This window comes from Sylvia atricapilla, chromosome 6 (assembly GCF_009819655.1).
Source record: "Sylvia atricapilla isolate bSylAtr1 chromosome 6, bSylAtr1.pri, whole genome shotgun sequence".
NCBI lineage: Eukaryota > Metazoa > Chordata > Aves > Passeriformes > Sylviidae > Sylvia > Sylvia atricapilla.
This window is the reverse complement of record NC_089145.1, coordinates 61,565,363-61,587,717: the sequence shown is the minus strand read 5'-3', so window position 1 is coordinate 61,587,717 and position 22,355 is coordinate 61,565,363. Positions and strand designations below refer to the sequence as shown.

Sequence of the window (22,355 nt, the reverse complement as noted above, 5' to 3'; positions counted from 1 at the left end):
GGGCCCCGAGGGGTGCCCGGGGGCTTTGGGGCCCCGAGGGGTGCCCGGGGGCTTTGGGGCCCCGAGGGGTTCCCGGGGGCTTTGGGGGGCCGAGGTGCCCGGGGGCTTTGGGGGGCCGAGGTGCCCGGGGGCTTTGGGGGGCCGAGGTGCCCGGGGGCTTTGGGGCCCCGAGGGGTTCCCGGGGCTTTGGGGCCGGGGTGCCCGGGGCTTTGGGGCCCCGAGGGGTTCCCGGGGGCTTTGGGGCCCCGAGGGGTGCCCGGGGTTTTCTCGGCACACGGCGGCGGGGGCTGACCGCGGGGGGACGTGGAGGTCCCACCGTGAGGAAATTGAGGACACACAGGGTGCACAGTGGCTTCGGGAGCGTTCCTTTGTTCCTCTCTGCTGGGGAAAACGTGTGCCTTGTACCTTGCCTCTTAGGGCTGGCTTTGGTTTGGTTTTGTTTTGTTTTGTTTTTCCACCTCTGGTTAAAAGACTCTTGAAACGCCTTACGCTATGGAGCAGTAAAATAATGCGAGAATTAGCAAAATCTAATCACCCTCTCTTCAGGACTTTTCAGGCCGGTTTAGGCAAAGCAGATGCAGTTCATTCACACTGTTTTTCTTGACAGTGGGCGATAATGGGGTGGTTGTTGGCTTACAAACAGGCTGCTGTAGAATTGCTTTGTTCCTGGGAATAGCCCCAGAGGTCTTATGCAAGGGCCCTCAGTGGTTGATCCGTGTGTCTTTTAAATTGTAAATTCGAGCTTTGTGTTCGCTTACCTGAAGGAATTTGAGAAAAGTAGAGGAATTCGGGCGGGGGTGGTGCAGCGATTTCTTTTTCCTTTCTGTTTTGCTGGAGCCAAATAGATGGGAAGATGATTTTCTTGTTTACAGCCGCATATGTGCTTCGTCCACCTGTAGGGCTTTTTACAAAAAAAAATAAAAATCTCGGTTTGTGTGGCCGTGTGTAGGTAGTTTCTTTGTTGTATTACCGTGAAACTTGACAGTGGCCATCCTGGGGAATTCCTGAAGAGAGGGAATGTGTGTGAGCTCTGTGCTTACCTTTTGCTCTCTCTGTACTTAAGTATAGTTACTCCTTTTTCATTTAGAAAAAAGGGAAGAGTGTTTCTAGGAAAATAGCAGTCACTTATTTAATCTTAATCTGACTGTCAGTGTGGTGTCTCTTTAGAAACCTTTTCAATTAATTTAGTGGTGGTGCTTTTTTGGTTTATTTTCATTTTAGACAATTGTCTGGCCAAGGTCTTCTGTGCCACTGCTCCGGTTCTCAGTGGCATAGGGCAGTTGCCTTGTGCCTCAGACTTCTGCCTCCCTTTCTTTTTCCATCTCACTATGCCTCCTCCCTAAATCTCCAGTAAAATCGCTACAGTGCTTTATTTGCAATAGTTTGGACTAGCCTAAACTTTGTTCCTGAAGCGTTCACCTGGTAGCCATCAGAAGTGTAAATACTGGGCCATAGATAGCTCACAGTCTGCCAGGCTTCTGCTTTGAACCCCGGATTTGTCACTGACTGCTTCTCTGTTCTCTGCAGCGTGTCAGAGGGAGTTTTCTGCCTGCCTGAGATCCAGCCTGGAGATGCACTCGGGATTCTTGGCCTGCAGAACTTAGGTAAGGCTTTCTTCAGCTTCCTAAAAATCAGAAATGTACTGATGTGTTCCTAGAAGGGTTCTGAGAAAGAATAATCATCTTGGTGCTATAGTGAAGAAACCAGGGGTTATTTGGTTTGGGATTTGGGTGTTTTGTTTTTTTTTTTTCCAGTGTGGGCTGGGATAGGATGTGTGCTGTGGTGTGAAGCTCACCTGATGTTTGAAAGAAATGCAAGTTACATCAGTGTGTCTAAATAAATTACTTTCCCCATCAGAATGTAAAATACATTGTCCTGTGTGGTGTAAATTCCCTTGTATGCATGTCCCAGTTTTCAATTCCTTACCTTTTTCGTTTTGGGGTTAGTGTTTTTTTTCTTTGGCTTTTTCTGTGGATCAGGATTTCTCTGTTTAGGCCAGGATCCTAAAGATGTGGTGGTTTAACATGAATGTGAAAGGGTTTTTTTTCTCCTAAGGAATTTCTAGCCCGGGTTGACAGCTTGGCTGACTAATAAGAGTGTTATGTCCTCCTCTGGAGACTGTTCAGTCGAAGCTCCCAGGTGATCCAGCCTTGTCTCTTTTCCTGCTGGCCGGGAGCTAACATCACCTCCTAAGTCAGCTCAGGCTCAGCCCTCGAGGGGGCCCTGCCTGTGGGACAGTGACTGGGGCTGGCAGTGTCCCCTCTGTCCCCTGGCAGTGTCCCCTCTGTCCCCTGCCATGGGCAGAGCTGGAGGATTGCAGAGCAGAGGGCTGGCCCTGCCCTCGGCTTGGATGCTGGAGTTGAATTATTTTATTCTTTTGTCATGGTCCTGCTTTTAGTTTATTGAGTTAATGCACTTTTTTTTGGGCAGTTTTAAATAAAACATGAAAGAGGTGTGTAGTGTTCATTAATGCACCAGATGTATTTAATACCTTGTTTCTTTTGCATGACAGACAGCCAGAAGAACTCAGGATGAGTGAAACAACTAATTTTGGTGTTCAAAGCACATGTGAGTAAAGTTTTTATCTAATAATTTCAGAAATACTTAATCTAGTATCCCAGTTATAACATGTTTCATTTGGGCTCAAAGAACAGGTGAGTTTCCAGTAATCAGATTACTGTGTCCAGTTTGAGGCTCTTCAGCACAAGAAAGACAAGGAGCTCCTGAGAGGGTTCAGCAGAGGCCACAGAGATCATTTGGGGTCTGGGGAGCTGCTCCTGGTTCGTCTGGAGAAGACTAACTAATGAGATGGTGTCTCATTAACACATAAAGTATATCAGAGGCAGGTGCCAGATGATGATGGCAGAAGAGGATGATGCCAGACTCTTCAGTGGTACCCAGGATGAGGGGCAGTGGTTCTGAACTAACACACAAAAGCTTCCTCCTCAACGTGAGGAAGAAGTTCTTTACTTTGAGAGTAGTAGAGCACTGGAACAGGCTGCCCAGAGAGTGGTGGACTTACCCTCTCTGGAGACATCCAAAACCCACCTGCACAAGGTCCTGTGTCACCTGCTCTAGGTGGCCCTGCCTTGCAGGGGGTTTGACCAGAGGATCTCCAGAGGTCACTTCCAACCATTCTGTAAAATTATGTTGGAATCGCCACTTGTCTCAGGAAGTCAAAAAGAAATAACTTACAAACTTCCTTGGTTTTGTTTACTGTAATTAGACTATTTAAAAATAGTATTTCCTGCAGATGTTAAGAAAGTAACCATGAATTTAGCAGCCAAATCACACTGACCTGTGTTTGAGATTTACCATTCAGGACTTTGTTAGGCTGAAGCAGTAACCCTATTCTTGTTATTACTGTGACTGTTTTTAATATTATAAGATACATTCACAATATTCTACATCTACAGGGATTTAAAGGGAAGAAGCTGTTAAAAGTCCATGGAATTATGTTAGTGGGCTAGAAACTTCACTGAGTGGGAAATCCTTAAGGTTTTAGTTGAATGCAGTGTTGTCTCAAATTGTTAAATGTTTTTAAAAGCTGTGGTAGCAGATGGCTTGGCACCATTCACATGCTTATCACCAAGAGCAGACAAAGAAATGGTTAATTGGATTCTAATATAGGGATGACTTTATGTATAGTATTAAAAACCACAGATGACATTTCCCATGCACCTGGACATAGTTGGCCATTTGTTCATTCTCTTTTTGTGTTTTGGGAAGAATATTTCAGTTGGGAGCACAGTCTGCTTGTGACTTTAGCTTGGCTGATAGACCACTCCTGAATCAGCAGGCTGGGCAAGTATTTTCTTTCTAGTAACTAGAGGAGGAACAAATACTACATTGTTCTGTATTAGTATAAAATTATACATTAAGGAAAGAGATATCTACTGTCCTTATCCAGTAATCTACTTGAAGATGCATGTGATTAAAAGAGGTGAAAGCTACTGCTCTGCAGCTAATCCACAGTAATTCCAGCACACTCATTGTGGTTATGAACATGATTCTGTATTTTAGCCTGTGTTCTCTGTGGACGGACAGATGACTGCCCTGAGAAGTATGGAGAAAAAAGGACCTATGTGGAATACAATCTCACTGTTCACTATTACTGTTTGGTAAGTGTATGGTATTGATCTTGGAGTTTTTTTATTTATCTGGAAAAAAAAAGAAAAAAGGTGCAACAAGTATTTAATCCTAGTAACTTGTCCCATTGTTGTAGCAATTTTGTTGTTGTAAAACTTGAAATGTGAGCTTTAACTCGTAGCCTTGAAGGCTTGTACTGTCAGGTACAGCAGATGAAAAAAGCAAATCCCAACAAGCCTTTATTCAAAGCTAAATTCTGTTCATAGCCCACTTAAAAGAGTTCATTAATTCTCCCAACCTGTCATAGCAAAGAGCAATGAAGGTGCATGTTAAGACAAAGGGAACAGTTCACACCTACATATTCCCTCCTTTAAGAAAAGTTTCAAATTTTGAAATGTGAAAATACAGAAGAGGGTGTTTTCTCATTTCTCTGTAGTTCTTACTGGCTGTGAGCCATTCTCTGGCATTACACAGGACATTGTAACACTTAAGTCCTAATTTTCACTTAAGTTATATGTACCTTGTTGATCATATTAGTACAGTTTCACTAATTAGTAGAAGTTTATAATTTAAACAAAGCTGTGGATGTAACCTACAGCTTTTGTTATCACCCGTGACGTTCTCCAGGATTCATATTCTTAAAGGTATCCTTAAACTACCTCTCAATCTCTAAATTTTTGCAAGTATTCTTAAGAATAATACTACTTTACAAAAAAAAGCGCCCCTATTTTGTTTCCTAATAAATATAATTAGAATTGTTCTCCCCCAATTTTAAAATGTGTGTCAAGTATTAGGAGTAATGTAGGGGGTATGTATTGTCAACAAGTTCTTTAAGGATTGTAGATGGTTTCATAGTTTGGATACTGAATCCTTTAAAAACTAAGGAGAGTGGAGATTTTCTTAAGTTACATAAACATAGAAATATTGTTTTTAAGTAAATTTTAAACAGCTGCAAGGAAATAGAGGCCATCATACCAAGTTAGTGATAATTTTGTCTCCTATATAAGGCCATATCAAATGATAAGAAAAAATCCTATCCTGATGAACAGCTAGGAAGAGGCATGCATGCAATACTGAGCCTTAGGACTTACAGAGGATTTCAGCTACAGGAAGCTCATCAGAATCTTTTATTATTTTTTTTGTCTCTACTTCTTTTAAAAATGAGCAAAGCCCTGTGATTTTACTTAAATATAGTGTATTTTATATAAGAAAAGAGTTTTACAAAGAGGCCCATTAGTCACAGTTTAATTATTCTTTGCCAAATGTCTCACAGTTGGAAAAACATGTTTAATTGGTTTGGGTATATAATCTTACATTTATTTGAGTAAAATATTGATAAAACTAGTTTAAATGGTGCTATGTTGAAATTATAAAATGAGATTGTAAAGAATATAGACAGCATCAAGTTGTGAAACTCTTCAGTTATTTAAAGATTGTAATGTACTGCCTAACTTTAAATTATCATCAGGCTCTTCTGATTTGCCTAGTTACTTGAGTCTGTGTTTATTTAAATCTCCTCTAAAGAGAATTACTTTTCCTCTTAGGAGTCACTTCAGTACAGTTACTTCCTACTGTGCTTCATTATCTCCACAGCACAATTGTCATTCGTATTAACTGAGCTAATTTAATTTTACTTCCTCTGAAGATTTATGTGCTGAAAGTAATTGTTTGACAATTATCTGAATAGTCTGGATACTTCAAAAAAGAAGCCAAAATACACTCTATCAGGCCCTACAGTATTATACAATACTTTGATGCTATGAAACATTTATTTTCATTTTACTGGTTATTGTCATGTCTGTCAGACAAAAATGTGTTTTCTATCAGGTTTTTAATCATAAATGTATTTCCATGTGAGCTTTTTTAGACTAAACTTCTCTCTTACTTGACAAGCACATTGTATGTGATTTTAAATCTTTAGGTTAGGTGGATGTTTTAAAATATTTAATTTTGCTTTTGTAGTTGATGTCAAGTGGCATTTGGCAGAGAGGTAAAGAAGGTGAAGGTGTAGATGGATTTTTATTCAGCGATATTAGAAAAGAAGTGAATAGAGCTGCAAAACTGGTAAGAATGATGTCTTTGGTAATTACAGGGGGGAAAAGGTCACTTTTAAGTGCTCTTAGTACTGCCCGTGGGGTTTGTTTTCTTCCTCAAATAGACAGTGTGCTGAGCCCATTCAAGCACCTGAATTTGACATTTAAGTAACAAATATACTGGATTTGTGGAGGTCATAAGGCAAAAAAAACCCCTTGCAGAAATCGTGATAACCCACCCTTAAAGGGAGGGAAGCACCTAAGATTTGTAAATGCTCATTGGGCAAAAGCAGGGACAAAAGTCAGAGCATCCACTAGAGATCAAAAAGTTACACTAGTCAGTTACTCACTTGGCACAGAAGCTGCCCTGGGCTTTGTGGGGGTATCTTTTTGGGGATAGATTTCTCCACCTCAAAGGTAGATGTCTTGCCTTCTATGTAGATCAGTTATCATGAGCAGTCTGCTCTTTCAGGCCTTTCTGGAAAAGAGTTGGAGGGTTTTGGGGATCTAAATCCTACCCTATAATCCATTCCCACTTCCTGCCACATGTTGCTGTGCTTTACAGTGGTAAGAGTGGGCTTTAGTTACAGTCATTTTCCATCCTGGCTGCAATTTAACTTGGTAACTTTCTCTGAAGTTTCAGTAACAAAAATATTATTCCACTTGGGTTGTTATTCAGGCAAGAAAAATACGTTTCCAAGGGTGTTTGTGGTAAAACAGGAGCTCATTTGATACCTGTTAGTTCCTGGGAACATTGTTTCTGATGAGCATCATGAGAGGCTTAGTCCAGTGCAGTTTGTTCAGGCTGAAGTGTAGTGAATGTTTCTGAGATCAGTGTGGCTCTATTACAATCCATCCCACAGCTGAAGTCAGCTTCCCTAGGCCTCTAGAGTTTGCAACTATTTTTATTCATTGGGTAAGTTGCAGATAAAAAAAGAGTGAATTAATCTTTTATAATATCTCATGATGTTGTGCTGAGCTTGAAGCTGACAGTTAACAGATGCCTATATATAAATATATATGTGTGTATGCCTGTTATACCTATATAAACTACAAGTACTGGTAAAATAACTTGTATTTTATCTACATATCACAAGACAATATGCATGTAAACAAATACATAAAATCTGTGAAATTACTGTGTGTGTTTACTGCTTGTAACAGAGCTAAGCCACATTAGTTCTGGCACAGTTTTAATCTATTAGCACTATTCTTTCTTACACTTTTTGTAACTTTTCTATTGGTTTAATTCCTGTCATTTTACTCATATTTAAAATGTTAATATTTTGTTTCTGAAACAACTTATTTCTAGAAATGTAATATCTGTAAGAAAAAGGGAGCTTCAATTGGATGCGTGGCTCCTAAATGCAAAAGAAGTTACCATTTTCCTTGTGGGTTACAAAGGGAATGCATTTTCCAGTTTATGGAAGACTTCAGGTGAGTTTTGGGGTTTTGTTGTTTCTCCATTTTCAATCTATTGTATTTATACAGGAGGTGACTCAGGTTTCTTTCATGGCTTGTTATTGGATAGGCTGATAGTTGGAATGATATCACATAATCTAGGAAACAGCTAACTGATTTGTGGAAGACATGAAAGTCAAACTGTTATATTACATACCTTATATTTATAAACTCAATTCTCAACGTTTTTAAATACATGAGTTTATTCTTATACAAGGAATTAAGTTGAGCAGTAAATTCTGAACTCTGAACTAAACTGCATAGTGGTCGATTTGGGGGTTTTTTTTGTTTGGCTGTCCCCTGTGCCTTTGTTGAAATGGCAGAGCTTTGGCTACCTGTTTCTCTCAGCAGTCAAAACACAGTGTCTGCCATTTTGCTGTTTCCTAGTTTATTAGAGGTGGACTGCAGGGGAAATGAGCTTAAAAACAAATGTCTAAAATATGTTTTTTACTGTCATCTCTCTAGCATCTTGGCTGTAGTCAAAATATTCTTGAGTGCATTATCCTTCTTGTGAGTTGAGTTTTTAGAGTGGGTGGATTGAAGTCCAGCAAGCACTTCATAAAAAACAATTTGCATTAACTCAAGTGGGTGCAAAGATAAGACATTTTCAGAAGGGTTTCTTCTAGAGCTGCATTTCTTGGCTGTCATGGTGTGGAGTGTCCCTTAGGTCAGTTGGGGTTAGCCATTCCAGCTGTCCCACCTCACCAGTTCCTTGTGGAGAGGGGTGAGAAACAGAAAAGGTCTGATCTCTGTTCAAGATCTGCTCAGCAACAGCTAAAACATTGTGTTATCAACACTGATTTCCTCACAAATCCAAAACATCACCTTACAAACTACTATTAAGAAATTTAACTCTAGCCTAGCCAAAACCAGTGTGTCTGCATTTTTAGCTTGTGGCATAGCACTTACTCATGAAAAATGGATTAATTAATTTTACTGCCTTCAAATTTTATGAAGAAGGTTCGTAAGATGTTATTTTGTTAAGGGAACCTTAAATTATTATTTTTAGATCTTACTGTTGGGAACATAGACCAGTCCAAGAGTTTGTGGATGAAGAACCCAGAAAATCTTCACAGTGCACAATCTGCCTGAATTTGGTTGAACATCTTCCATTGTACACTGTACTGAAAAGTCCTTGCTGTAAAAATGCTTGGTTTCATCGTGACTGCTTGCAGGTAACACAAGTTCTCCCTTTCATTGTTTTTGCATCCATGGAGATCACATTTCTGTTTAAAAATAATGGAGCAATTGCTTACTGTTAAGTGTTGGTAGCAGGTATGAAGTATACTAGGTTTGAAGACCAGTGCTAAAATTGTGTTATGGACACGAAAGGATTTTGAGGTTTTAGTGCTATGAATTTTTCTCCCCCTGTGACCCCTCCCTGTTTCTGCATGTGTGATACATACTTACTGTCCTTAATACTTTCAGGAGCTGAAGTTCAGCCTTTGTAGTTGCTTTCCTGCACATCATTATGTGCAGAATCTGAGTGCTAAAAATGTAATTGATCCATTATCAGTTCTCTTTGGCTAAATCCAGGGCTAGAAAAAGTTACAGCATTCTTTTTGTATACTTAGGCTGGATCTGGAGATGTTGACTGAAAAGGGTGGTGCTTTTGTTTGTGAACCTTACTCTAGCATATGAGCTCTTGTCTTTAAAGGAAGAGAAAGTCCTTGCTGTTTGCTTTAATGTCAAGTCACATCATGATTGATATCAGCTTTAACACCCATGTCAGGACAGTGTCCATGAATGTAATGCATCTCAATATTAAGACATTATTTATTGGCATCTCAAGGTTGGGAGTAATTCAATAATTGGTCTGGTTTCTTTGTTGTGTTTTTTTTTTTTCTTGGCACAGTATCAAGCTTTGAGCGCTGGGATATTTTTCTTTAGGTGCACAGTATGTAATAACAAGGAGAAATTTCAAAAAGAGATGTTTAGGATGGGCATATACATTCCAGAAAGGTAAGGAATTTTGTTACTGATTATTCTGGTATGAAAACTTTGATAGGCTGTTATAAACATTTATTTTATTCTACAGAACTTCAATTATTAGTATGTGAAACATTGGTTCTACCTTCAATTGTAGAATTGTTCAGTTTGGTAAGGAGTAGCCTGTTTCCTTTTAGATATGCATAAAAATTGGCAAAGGTGAAATTAGTTATTTTAAACATGAAAGGGAGCTCTGAAAAGTCATTTTTAATGCCATGATTCAACTTAAACTCTTAAAGGCAAATTGGAAGATAAAAGCACTTCTTACATATAATAATTTTCCTTCATGTAGAGGTTGCTAAGAAGTGTGTTTTCTGTGCCCAAGTTTAATTATCTGAAATTCTGTCAAGACAGAATTGATGGTTACTCAGCCCTACAGCTTCTATCTTCTGCCAAGGGATTGCAAAGGTTATGTTAGTATAATAACTGCTTCCAAAATTCCAAGCTGTTTTTCCTGTTTCTATCACCTGATGAGGCTCAAAATATGACAGAAAGAGATCATAATGATGTTTCTTTGTTTGAAGTATTATTCCTTAATAACTTTTTGTCTCTTCAGAGAGTACCATTAATTCCCTCTTGAGAAAAAAGCCCAAGATTCTGGAGAGGAGGAAGAGTCAAAATAATTTATGAACTTTGCTGTGCTGGCCTGGAATGCTCTGAGTTACCATTCATTAAACCAGTTGCAGAGCTAACTTGAGTAGGCTGCCTAAACAAATATCCTTGTTTTCTGTGAGAAGAAAAAGGGACAGGAACAGAGCAGACGTGCACTGAGGTCATGTGAAAAATAAGAAATACTTAAAATCAAAGTAACTTCACTCCAGAAAAAGTCTGTGTGTGTGTTTTTTAGTGTTATTTTAGTTACTAGACTTTTTTCCCTCCTCTCAGTTAGCTAGAAGACCCCCCATCTGTTACCTAGAACATGACATGATTGAAATATATTCATAAGTTTATTGCATATATCTTTCTTGAAAGAGAGAGTAACCCATTGAAACAATCAGAAATAAGACTTCTGGTATCCAACCTTCTGCCTTGTTTGCAGGGATGCATCTTGGGAACTTGAAGAAAATGCATATCAAGACTTACTGCATCGTTATCAACACTGCGATGTTAAAAGGTGTCTCTGCAAGAAAGGAAGAGACTATAATGAACCTGATAGGTATGGTGCTTCAGCAGAAAAGTATGGCTTAGGATTAATAGTTTTTTAAACATGTTTTTCATTGTTGTTATTTATTAATACTGTTTTTATTTACCTAAATGTTTTGGTGTTTTTCAGCATTAGATTTTAATGTCAAGCCAACACACTGTCCAGATAATGTGTTTATTTTCCTCAATATATTCATATTTCAATCCTAAATTTCTCTAATTTGGTCTTGTTTTAAAAGCTATGAAAACCAAACTTAAGGGGTTATCAGTTACCTTGTCCTCATTTTATACAGGCTGAAGTAGAGTTTGTGCATCAGCATAGCATGTGCCTAAAGGAATATTGTGTATGTATCACTCAGAGTTTAATTCAGCAATTTAATAAGTGTTAAAATCCTTACAGCCTTTACAAGAAGTCGTTGTTGAAGTAGTAGACTTAGGTCAGTAGTTTAAATGTTTCCCTAGAGAGCTCTCCTTTAAAAGAATTGCCATTTGGAAAAGCTGACTGGTGGATACCCATAGAAAACAGGATTTTGCTGACTAGCAGGATGAGAAGAAAATAGTGCCATGCAATCTGTTGACTTCAGGGCACAGGAGTACTAATAGTCTCATTCAATGTAAGCTGGAACATGAGGAGCTTTTTCTTTTCTTGTTGCAGCCAGATAATGAGTACATCTCACATGGAGAAAGTCTCCTTAATTAGAGTCAGTTCTACCAGACTGATAAAATTATGCTTTGGTGATTTAGCATCTGAATTGCTCTTACTATTGAACAGTCTTTGTTTTAACTAGCCTCATTCTTCTGTCTACTTCTAAATTCCTACTCCTTTCATTTTAGTAAATGGGAAATAAAGCGTTGCCAGAGCTGTGGTTCTTGTGGTACTCACTTGGCCTGTTCATCCATGAAGTCATCAGAGCAAAACTGGGACTGCACGGAATGCAGGAGTATCTTTGCAAAATCAGGTAAAACTATGGCTGTGACAGTGATTTCTTGAATGATAACTCAACTTATGTAAGCATACTAACTTTACTAGCTTACTACTAGCATACTGTCTTTCCAACCAGCTAATTCATTAAATTACTCTAATGTCATCCTACAGGGAAGCATAGGAAACGGAAAAAGTGTGCTTTGGCCACCTCTGAAAAGACAAATGGAGCAGATAGTTTGCTGGAAGAGCCACCTCCAAAGTCCTCTCGGCAGGCGTCTGGACCTCCACACAGTTTTCTACTCCAGTGTGTAATTCTCTTTTCTCACAGAAACTGATTATTGGATAAAATAATACTTCAAAACGTGAGGAAATGATGCCTTATTCTGTAGGAGAAACTGAAACTAAATTTCAGATCAGATGAAATTGGAATAAAGTTTAGTGGTTGAAGTTTTCTCAGTTAGCCATGAGCTCTGGAAATTTGCTATAGTTATTTGGATTTGGTGGAAACTAAAACCTCTCTTTAGTTTGGTAAAGATAGATCCTTGTTAAAGGAATTTTAGCCATTTAGTGGTAACATAAGAGTATGCAAACAGCAAAGCTTTAGGTTTGCTTATTGGTATTTTTTTCCATTTTAATAGTGTTCTAGAAGTCTGACACAAAGATGTTCATAACAATGTTTTCTTCTGGTGTAATAAAAACTTTTCAGGTTTGTAGAAACAAATGTTTTTAGCTATTGTGTCAGTCAGGGCTTTCATCTGATGTATGAGATGCAACTAAAAACTCCGAAGACCACAAAGTAATAATATACATAATTGTTATTTTTAAAATTGTAGTTCAGGCCCTGATGGATTCATGGAAATGAGGATATAAATTAGATTCTGTACTGATTTAGAGGGAAACTATACTGCTACCTTGAAGTAGGAAGTGTTCATGCATTCTTCAGTTGTATCTCTTCTTAAACTACTTAAACCACTGTTTTTTCTGCTGATAGATCACCAAAGATAAAGTGCCAGAACTTGTCACCTTGCTCACACCTAGAACTTCCAGCATCCAACAGAATGTCCATGCCCTTGTCTCCAGTGATGTCAAGCAGGAACTGGTCCCTGTCCCTGAGGCACAAGTATTTCTTCAATTTTTCTTATTTTGAAGAGCAATCTAGCACAGGGCTTTATACCATATTTCCTACAGAACATGTGAGGGGAGGTTTCTCTGTGTGTATTTCTGTATATACAGTATCCATATGTATTTCTCTGAGTATATGCACTATTTATATATATTCATGTGTGTGTATATATGCACATAGTCACTGCAAAAATGAGTATAAACTTAAAGCCTGAAGTCTTAGCTTCAGAAAGGCTTCTGCTATTTATATTTATAAATGCTAGAGGAGTATGAGGAGAAAAAAATGAAACCTACTGAGAATTTTTAAGTTAGATAGTAAGGGGACCAAACCCCAGAAATGTCTATTTGTCCTTACCCATGCATGGCTAAACATTCTTTACAAAATAGGGAGTAAAAAGTCCTCATTGCTTTCTTCTAATTAGACAGGTCCTTAATTTTTATTTGTTTTGTATTGGTTTTTAAAAATTGGTTTATGGTAAACCAATTTTTATTGGTTTTGTACCATGTGAATAGTTTATGGTTGTACTAAAGTCAGTGCTAAAACAACGTGTTTTAATATAGAATATTCAGTTTACGGACAAAAAAATCTATTGTCCTCTTGTGAGTAGTTAATTTATGGATTCGACCTGATGTGCTAAAAAGTCTGATGATCCAGTAGATATGGTATTTGGGATAGTTTTGGTTGGAAGCTAGAAAACAAAGAAAACATCTTGCTTTTTTAAATGAGAACGTTCTTCCTACTCAAATATTTACTTTATTACAGTGACAAAGATTGTTCTAATTTGATTGCAAGCCATCTTTATTGTAACATGATAAACTCTTCAATTTCTCACCTGTTTCACATTGTTTAAATGTCAGCTCATTGTGGCACTGTGGTGGAGTCACTAAATTAAGAAAATCTCTATTTGTTTTATGCCAGGGTAATTATTTCTACCTCCTTTTTTCAGTTCTTAGAAGTATTTGAAAACTTGCCACTACAGTGTTAATTCTTTTTTAAATCTATGCTAAATGTTTTACTGGTACAATTCAGGCAATACTTGAATGTGCCACAGGGTTTAAAGAAATGGTGTAGACTATTAAAATGATTTTTGTGTAACTTGCTAATTATGAAACATAGATTTAATCTAAAAACACATACAATTCTCTTGTAGGCATTTAAGAGAGAAAAGAATGAAAGTTTGTAATATATTGAAAGAGTTGAAGGCACAAGTTAAAACAAAAACAACAAGACTTAACATTGATGCAGGAAACATTTGGAGTAGTGCTTTGAAAGGATTCAGACAACGTGTCTTCAGTCCTGCCAACAATATTGAAGTAAATTTCTCTAACTGCAAAAATACATTGAAGACAAATACTTCTGCATCAAAATACCATTTCTTCCAATTATTAATGCTTCACCTTCAGAATTCATCGTTGTTTGAGGGCTCTTCTGGAAAGAACTTGTCCCTTGATTTTCAAGGTAAATGAGTTGCTTTGCTCAAAAACATATTGAGAAGTAAATAGCTTAAAATACTTTTTAATCTTCAGCCAGCAGTATGAGTGGCAGTTCACAAGTATAAAGTATGAAGGATAAAAAAATTTAGGTGGATGTTTTTATTTTTTCAATTCCAAAAGGGGGATGGTGTGTGGATTTGTAAGTAAAAAAAATCTGAGTTGATTGGAAAAGTTGATGACAACCATGGAAAAGCAGCATAAAACTAGACTTGGAAAATTTTAATTAGTGTATTTGTTCTCTTTAAATTAATTTCTTTCTTCCTGACTCACTTCCTCTGCTAATTATTTTTCTTTCCTCAAATTTCTAGGGCATTATTTCCCATAGTGTGCTTCCCAAAGACCCCAAGTTAGCTTCTTTGAGTTCTTAGGCTTCAGAATTAAATATGCTTTGGGTTTATAGTCAAAGAGGAAGTTTCATCTCCTAAACCTTGATAGTGGCTGAAGAGTTGGTGTAAAAGAATATGGTAGTCCTTTATAAAAATATGGTCTTACAGTTTGAACTATCAGAAGATAGTAACTTTTAATTAAGAAAAAACAGCACTATGACATTTTCTATTACAAAATGAGGATCAGAAATAATTTCTCTGCATGCAAATTAACATTTTTCTATTTGCAGCTGTAAAAGAAAATCTTTATTTTGAAGCTGGGAAAATGATTGCAATATCTCTGGTTCATGGTGGTCCATGTCCTGGTTTCTTTTCCAAAACACTGTTCAAGTGCCTTGTCTATGGTCCAGAGAATGTGAAGCCAGCTTTGGAAGATGTTGCTGATGTTGATGTAGCACAAACAATACAAATGGTAATATGCCCTAAGTTTCATTTCATTTCTTGCTCAAGACTATATTTAGAGATAAAGGAGTTACTGAATATGAATTTCGTTGAAATTAAAAGGCTTATTTTTCCCATATATGTATACATACATGTAGTAAACAAATGCCTACCTTCTCTTTTGATGCAGATAAAATATGCAGATAATCTGTCCAGCCTACAGTCTGCACTGCAGGACTGCCACAAATGCCTCACTGCTGCCAGATCTTTGAGACCTGTCACAGCTCTGTGTGATAAGAACGTGCTGGTGAATGACATCTTGATCAATCATGTCATCAAGAGAATTGCTTTGCCCCTAGAAAGGTTTGTTTTGCTTGAGTTTTTGAACTTCTTGGTTCTTTTGCATACTGCAAACTCCTTAAATATGTTGCTGAAACTGACTTTCACATGTTCTTACTTGTTCTTCATTTAAATCACTGATGTGGGCTGTACTTTTCAGTTGGTAAGTAGCAGCTGTTAACTAAGTAGTTAAACCAAAAGACAAATTATTTCTCTGCATATCTGCTCTGACTTCTCCTTGGTCACATTCCTTTTTCAACCTTATGGAGAAGGCAGATCACAGTTTTTAAACTGCAGCATCACAAAGACCCTTTGCACTATAAAATTTCTCTAGCTTATGTTCCATTTGACTTCAGAATTGCTCGAATTTAGAATCTTTACATTTTGGAAATGTTTAACATATGTTTAGAATTCAAATGAGCTTTCTAGGATTCTAATTAGGGAGTCTGTGTGTGCCATTAGGAGTGCAATACTGTCAGCAAGTGTAAGTTGGCCTGCTTAGAACATAAGCATTGCATTGATGTTTCTGTGAGGTAGTGATGACCTCATTAGCTGGAAAAGTTGCAGCTCTTGACTGTTCTTTGATTGGTCTCTGGCCTTACTTCCAATTTGCATTCTTCATCTGCTCAGTAAAAATTTATTGGATGGTAATTTTTGCAACATAGCCTGATTTAAACTTCACATACAGTGTTATCTGTGACAAATTTGAACAACTCAATCTCCAAGAGCTGTGAAAACTGATTCTTAATGTGAGGATTTTTTTAAATGAAGGTCAGAGGAGTTAGTCCTTCAGTCAAGGCCCTGCAGTGTGTTTCAACAATCTATATCGTATTTTTAAATAAGTTAAAACATAATAATTAGTGCATTTGTTTATGAGATAGTGTGGTTTTGTGCATTTTTGGACATGGGCTTGAATGAGTAGAACAAGAGATTACTTATCACTAGAGGACTGAGAGTAACCAGAGTTGGTTATTTTAGCTGTTAAACAACAACTCATTTTGTCTGTGGACAAGGAATTTAGGCTGTTTTCCAAAGAGCTGTTTGTAAGAAAGAGAATTGCTGTGTTTTCATGCTGAAGTTTAAACTGTACCTTGTACATACAGTCAGGTACCAGGAAATAAGGTTAATTTCTACATATCACTGGTATTTCTTTCATCTCCCCAAAAAACATCTAGATGGGTAAAATGAGAGTGAAACACATTTCCCAAGATAAAATGGGAGTACTGTGTAACCTTAGAGACGGGGAAGATTTATTATATCCCATCTTGCAGCTTTATAAAATGCAGAGTCCTGATGCATGGTCACTCTTTTCTTCTCCCCCTCCTAGTTTTATGCAGGGTTTGAAAACTCTTGGTGTTCTGGAGAAAATGCAAATGCACCCAAATGTGTTCTCTAGCATCTTTTGCCACAAACCCGAAAGACTTTCAGCGGAAACTGTTTTCAATCTCTTTACAATCCATTCCTCATCAGATGTATGTAAAGGTGCTGAGTTTTGGATGGGCTATTTGCAAGATGTGGAAAGTAAGTAATTTTTTTGTTTCTTTTTAATTAAAAAAATCTTCCCCTTAACTGTCCAGGTTATTTAGTTGCTGGCATACGTACAGAATTGGATTTTTAGAGTTCAGTGGTGTAAATAAATCAAGGTTTTGTAGTCACTATCAGTTCCTAATTGTTCTCTCTTCCCTCTCTTTCTTACTAATTAGAATTTCTGAAACTGTTGCCCATAATTTTAGAGGGGTAAAATATATATACCTGTGTATATATATATATACCTGTGTGTGTGTATATGTATATATATATATATAGTGTGTATATATATATATATATACCTGTATATATATATACACTATACCTGCAAGATTGGCTCTAGGATTCCCATGAATTAAAAAATAAAAATCCAACATACAAGCAAAGTGATACAGAAAATTCCTTTATTAGATAGATTGTCTGAAGTCTTGAAGACCACTGTTTTCTCTCACTTTTCTTACAGAAGAGATTTTGATAGTCACTAAGATTTTTCAGTACTGACTGGAGTGGGTTTCTCTTGCTAAACTTTTTCTTAGGTAGCCATATAACTCCATATTTATTCAGCATAATGATTTGATTTCATGTGGGTTTTTTTCCTCTTAGCACTTAACATGCAGGGTAATGGTTTATGTATGAAAGACAATCAATGATAAAATTCAATCCTATGGTTTTTTTTAGGTGGTGATTCTGTAGTGACATTGGAGGACATTCTGCTCTTCGTAACAGGCTCCTGTTATGTACCATCCATTGGTTTTGATCCTGAACCTACTATCAAATTTTTGTTTATAAGTTATCCCATTGGAAACAGACTTCTTAATTGCTTAGAGCTTCCTGTAACAAAGACATATCAGCAGTTCAAAAAGATAATGGAGCTCACCATTGGAAAAACACCTAAGAACTAAAAATGATTAAGTATTTTTGCTATTAAACTGGATGCTGGAAACTTGAGTTTTCTGCAGCAACATCTGCTTTCAGTTTGCTACTGTATTTTTGGATGACCTGCTTTTTGTATTTTCTGACCTTTCCCCAAAAAATTATTCTAAAAGTTGTATTGTTATGATATATGCAAAAAAAAATTTCAAATTAACAAAAAATTATCTCCTAAATAATTCTCGTTTTGAAGTTGACTTTAAGAGCCCTCCATCTCCTGTAGAAGTAGTTGAAATATCAGCTTTTTCTGTAGACAGGTATGAAGTGTTACCCATCTGTAATGGGTAAGTATGTGGACTGTATCAAACACTTGGACAACTTACTTATCAAAAACAAACCAGGTACATTTTGAAGATAACTTGCACATTTCTGCATTCTACTGTCATTCGTTAATTTTTAATTACTCATAGAGCCAAAATAGTAAAAACCAGAAGGAAATCTTGAACAGGCAACGATAGCTGGTCTTTCAAAGTGAAATATAGGAGTTAGACTTAATGTTATTGAGTATGGAAGAGTAAGTTTGTTGCTCATTAGATCATGCCAACTTGACTTCTATTGAAGTATTTTCATATGGCCATGCAGTGAAGCTCATTAACCTAAAGGCAGTCTACCATCCAGCTTGTTTGGCCTGACACTTCCCTTTATTCTAAACTCTTATATTCTAAACTCCTCCAGTTCAGTCATAGGTGCATTCTGAGCACTGTATGAAATATATTTTAGTGCTGCAGTAATTTGTGTAAATGGCACAAAAGGGCATTAAGCTGTAAAAGATAAGAAGTGGAATTCCTCGACTTTATTGTTACTAATGCTAAAACCATGACATTAAAAGAACATTTAAATACATTGCTTTTAAATGTATGCTGTTCTCTGTTTTGAAATGATACTATTTCCCTCTGTTTGTTGTAACCACCTGTACTATATGTCCTGAACATAAGTTGTGCTATAGATGTAATATAGATATATATGTATCTGTATGTGTCTATGCACGGTCTTCAAAATACTGGAAAGTAAACATGCCACTTTTTATTAATATAGCTTGGTTTGAATTGAAAATATAAGCAGGATTGCTTTACATTTGAATTCCTTGGCAAGAAAGTACATCCACGGTAATTATAAATGGATAGGTGCTTCTGAAAATATAATAAAAAGTCTTAAGGAAATCATTGCAAATGCAAATCATTGCATTTCTCATTACTAATGCCTAAAACAATCTAATCTCATCAGTCTTGTCTTTATAAACTTAAGAATATTAGAAATTAAGATGGGATTAGCAGTGGTTTTTGCTTGTTGGCCAAAAGCATATGTTTATTTTAAAGGAGACTGGAATATGATCTCTTGGAGAATATAATTTGACTTGTTTGTATACTAAGCATTTTTTCAGTGTCTTCTTTGCTCCAGTAATTTGTGTTTCTGATCTTTGCATGATTTTTGACTTATTCTGCCATTTAATTCTTTGTATTCTTACCCTTTACAATGGTCTACTACCATTATAAGGAGAGTGGTTTGGCACAAATTCGTTTACATAATAAGGATTCTTATTGTATGTTTGTATTTTTCAAATAACGACGAGTTTCCTTCAGATATAATATTATACTTAAAAAATAAATGCAGTATTTGTTTTTCTTGCCTAGCTCAAGATAAATGTGTTCTGTGATGTTATTCTTCCATATGAGAAGTACAAATTTTATGAAAGTAGCAAGCGGAGTGTGAGTAATTTTAAAGGACAAGGACTTTTGGTACCTGCAGTGGCAAGAGAAAATGTTCAGAACCTGGAACAAAATAAACTGCATTTTAAAGTCTTCCATGCAGAAAGAAATAGTAAAATAATGTGAAGATAAGGCTTCAGAACATACCTGAAATTACAAAAATAGAGTTCACACCTTTTATTGCTTATTGCTTTTGAAGTCAGCAGTTGAAAGGTACTTATACAAAAGCAGAACTAACCTATAAGCCAGGTTTAAAATATGTTAACTTTAAAATTGTCTACTGTCCAATGCTGTATCCAAACACTAAATTCATAATATCACATAGTATGTAATATTACTTGAAAGGGTTTTTCTTGCACAGAATTTGTTCCTATTTTCTAATAGTGACCCATTCAGGACAAATCTTTTCTGTTGGTTTCATCAGCTCTATCTAGATGCTCCAATACTTAATGTATTCAAGTTGTAGTCCTGAATGATGCTATGGAAAGGAATTTCTTCATTTTCAGCATTTATTTATAGAGAGCAGTCATCAATTTATTTGAATTGTTCATTAGAATTCCACTGAAGAAGCTAACTTCCAAGCACAGAATGGTCTCCCTTGTCTTGAAATTGTAAGAGGAATTTATCTAGCTGTGAGGACCACAGGGTTTTTATTGTTGTAGCAGATCATTGAAGTGCAATATTATTGGGTAGTTTTCATTTTATATAAACACAACGTGGAAATTAGGGAGGCTGCTTATTTTCAGTATTTCTGTCAGGGAGAATAATCGTGTATGCATCAGTTGTGTATTAAATATATTCTTATAGAAGCTGCATCTTTTATAAGATTTCTCAGTGCCACGAAAAAACTATTGCAGTCCTTTTTGTGTTTGGCCAAAGAATTTCATCCCACAGTTTCTGCATCAAACCCTCAGTTTCCAACTGGAATTAGCACATCAAATAGGCTATTTATTTTCTAGAGTGATCATTTTCTACTAAGCAGTAATATATTAGTATTAGTGGGTTTAGAGTAGTCTCCTTAGGGATGCACATTTAATAAACAGGATCAAGTATTTTAGCTCTGTGTTTGGAAAAACCCAAGGAATAAGAAATTTCTGTGACTTGTGTTTTTTACCCATTCAGTGGATGCTTACCAGAAAAAAGCTGTTAGCCTTTTTAACTGATTCAAGAGTGAAATATAGTCCAAAGAAGAAAAAATTTTTTCATATTAAAAGTCTAAACCATTGTGTGCTGCAGCTTTGATTATTTTCATTAAGGTATTAAGTCCTGGAAGTTTGAAAACATGATGATTTTGAAGAGTATTAGTTAATAATTCACATTCTGCATATGCATTTTGAAAATAGTATTAAAAACCTGATTTTAAATACAAAGAATTGTAACTTTGAAGCCTACAAAATATGCTTTTCAAATTCATCTTGAATCTCTTTTATATGGTAAAACATGTTTAAAGCTCAAACTTTTCTGTTTCTTACCTAAGGGCAATGTCTAGTTAGACAAAAGAAAAATTAAAATGCAAAAACTTTTGAAGTGTCAAACCACACAAACACAGAAAGTAATTTTCAAAATTTTAATGTTTGTAATAAATCTATGATGTAACCCTCTGATTTTTATATTATGTAAACAGTGTTCTTTTTAAAGTTATGGTATTTTGAATGTTATGTAACAAAATGTAATTCCGTAAATTTTTTTAGCTCCAAGTTGAACTGCAGCATCAGTGCCTGAACTGTTGCATCTTCAAGCAACGTTTTACATAGCAAGTGTAACATCAGTGCTGAAATATTCAGTAATTGTGGGGAATACTGTGTATATATGTCCAAAGTGCAACAAAAGGTTAAACATGTCTCTTCCGTGTTTTTATTTTGTTGAGTTGTGGGTTTTAGTGCTAGAAGTGTTATCACTTTTCTGTACTTTGATTTGTCCCTGTAGCTTTATCTAAAGGTGTGTGTGGTGTGTTTATCCCGATGTCCCCAGAGCTGGGGCAGGGGTCCCCTTCCCCCCGGAGGATTGCTGTAGGGTGTGAAGGCAGGGCCCTGGGGCACAGGACACCAAACGTGTACCTCTATCCCACTGGGATAACTCACTAAAACCACGGGACTTTCTGGGGGGCTGCATCCCAGCTTTTGAAACATCGCTCCTTTCGTTCAGTCCTGACGTGGTCGTTTCAAAGCTGTTTCAGTTATTTCTTCTTAAAACTTCAGTCCGAGAGCATAACCTATCACGTACTCAGTGGAAAAGCCGTACACAGGCCGTCCCCTCCCGGTTCTCGGGGCAAAGCAAAAAGCGGAAAGTGTTATACTTTTATTGATGGTCGGCGGCTGTTCCTGGCGGGCGGCTGCCGCGGACCCGGGCGGGCCCCGCCCCCTCTGCTATAGCCCCGCCCCTTCTGTCATGACCCCGCCTCCTCCTGGCTGAGGCCCCGCCCCCTCTGCCCGAGTGCCGCCTTCTCCTGGCTGAGGCCCCGCCCCTCTCTGCCTGAGCCCCGCCTTCTCCTGGCTGAGGCCCCGCCCCTCTGCCTGAGCCCCGCCCTCCCATGCTAGGCTCCGCCCCTCTCTGCCTGAGGCCCCGCCCCTCTGCCTGGGCCCCGCCTTCCCCTGACTGAGGCCCCGCCCCTCTGCCTGGGCCCCGCCTTCTCCTGAATGAGGCCCCGCCCCTCTGCCTGAGCCCCGCCTTCTCCTGCCTGAGGCCCCGCCCCTCTCTGCCTGAGCCCCGCGCTCCTCCATGCCCTGCCCATGCCTGAGGCCCCGCCCCTCTCTGGGCCCCGCCTTCTCCTGCCTGAGGCCCCGCCCCCCGCCCGGGCCCCGCCACGTGTCGCGGCGGCTGCGCAGGCGTG

General features: G+C 37.7%; 1 protein-coding gene across 1 annotated transcript; it reads left to right on the top strand.

Annotated features, from left to right (window-relative positions):
* Positions 1 to 2,357: 2,357 nt before the first annotated feature.
* On the top strand, positions 2,358 to 21,367 carry G2E3 (G2/M-phase specific E3 ubiquitin protein ligase). The gene is made up of 15 exons (XM_066322157.1): positions 2,358 to 2,568; positions 4,024 to 4,121; positions 6,052 to 6,153; positions 7,435 to 7,559; positions 8,593 to 8,758; positions 9,439 to 9,545; positions 10,612 to 10,728; positions 11,550 to 11,674; positions 11,812 to 11,944; positions 12,632 to 12,760; positions 13,914 to 14,221; positions 14,873 to 15,054; positions 15,214 to 15,386; positions 16,690 to 16,883; positions 17,568 to 21,367. The coding sequence occupies exons 1-15, from the start codon at positions 2,532 to 2,534 to the stop codon at positions 17,789 to 17,791; spliced, it is 2,220 nt and encodes a 739-aa protein (XP_066178254.1). The 5' UTR covers positions 2,358 to 2,531; the 3' UTR covers positions 17,792 to 21,367.
* Positions 21,368 to 22,355: the final 988 nt, after the last annotated feature.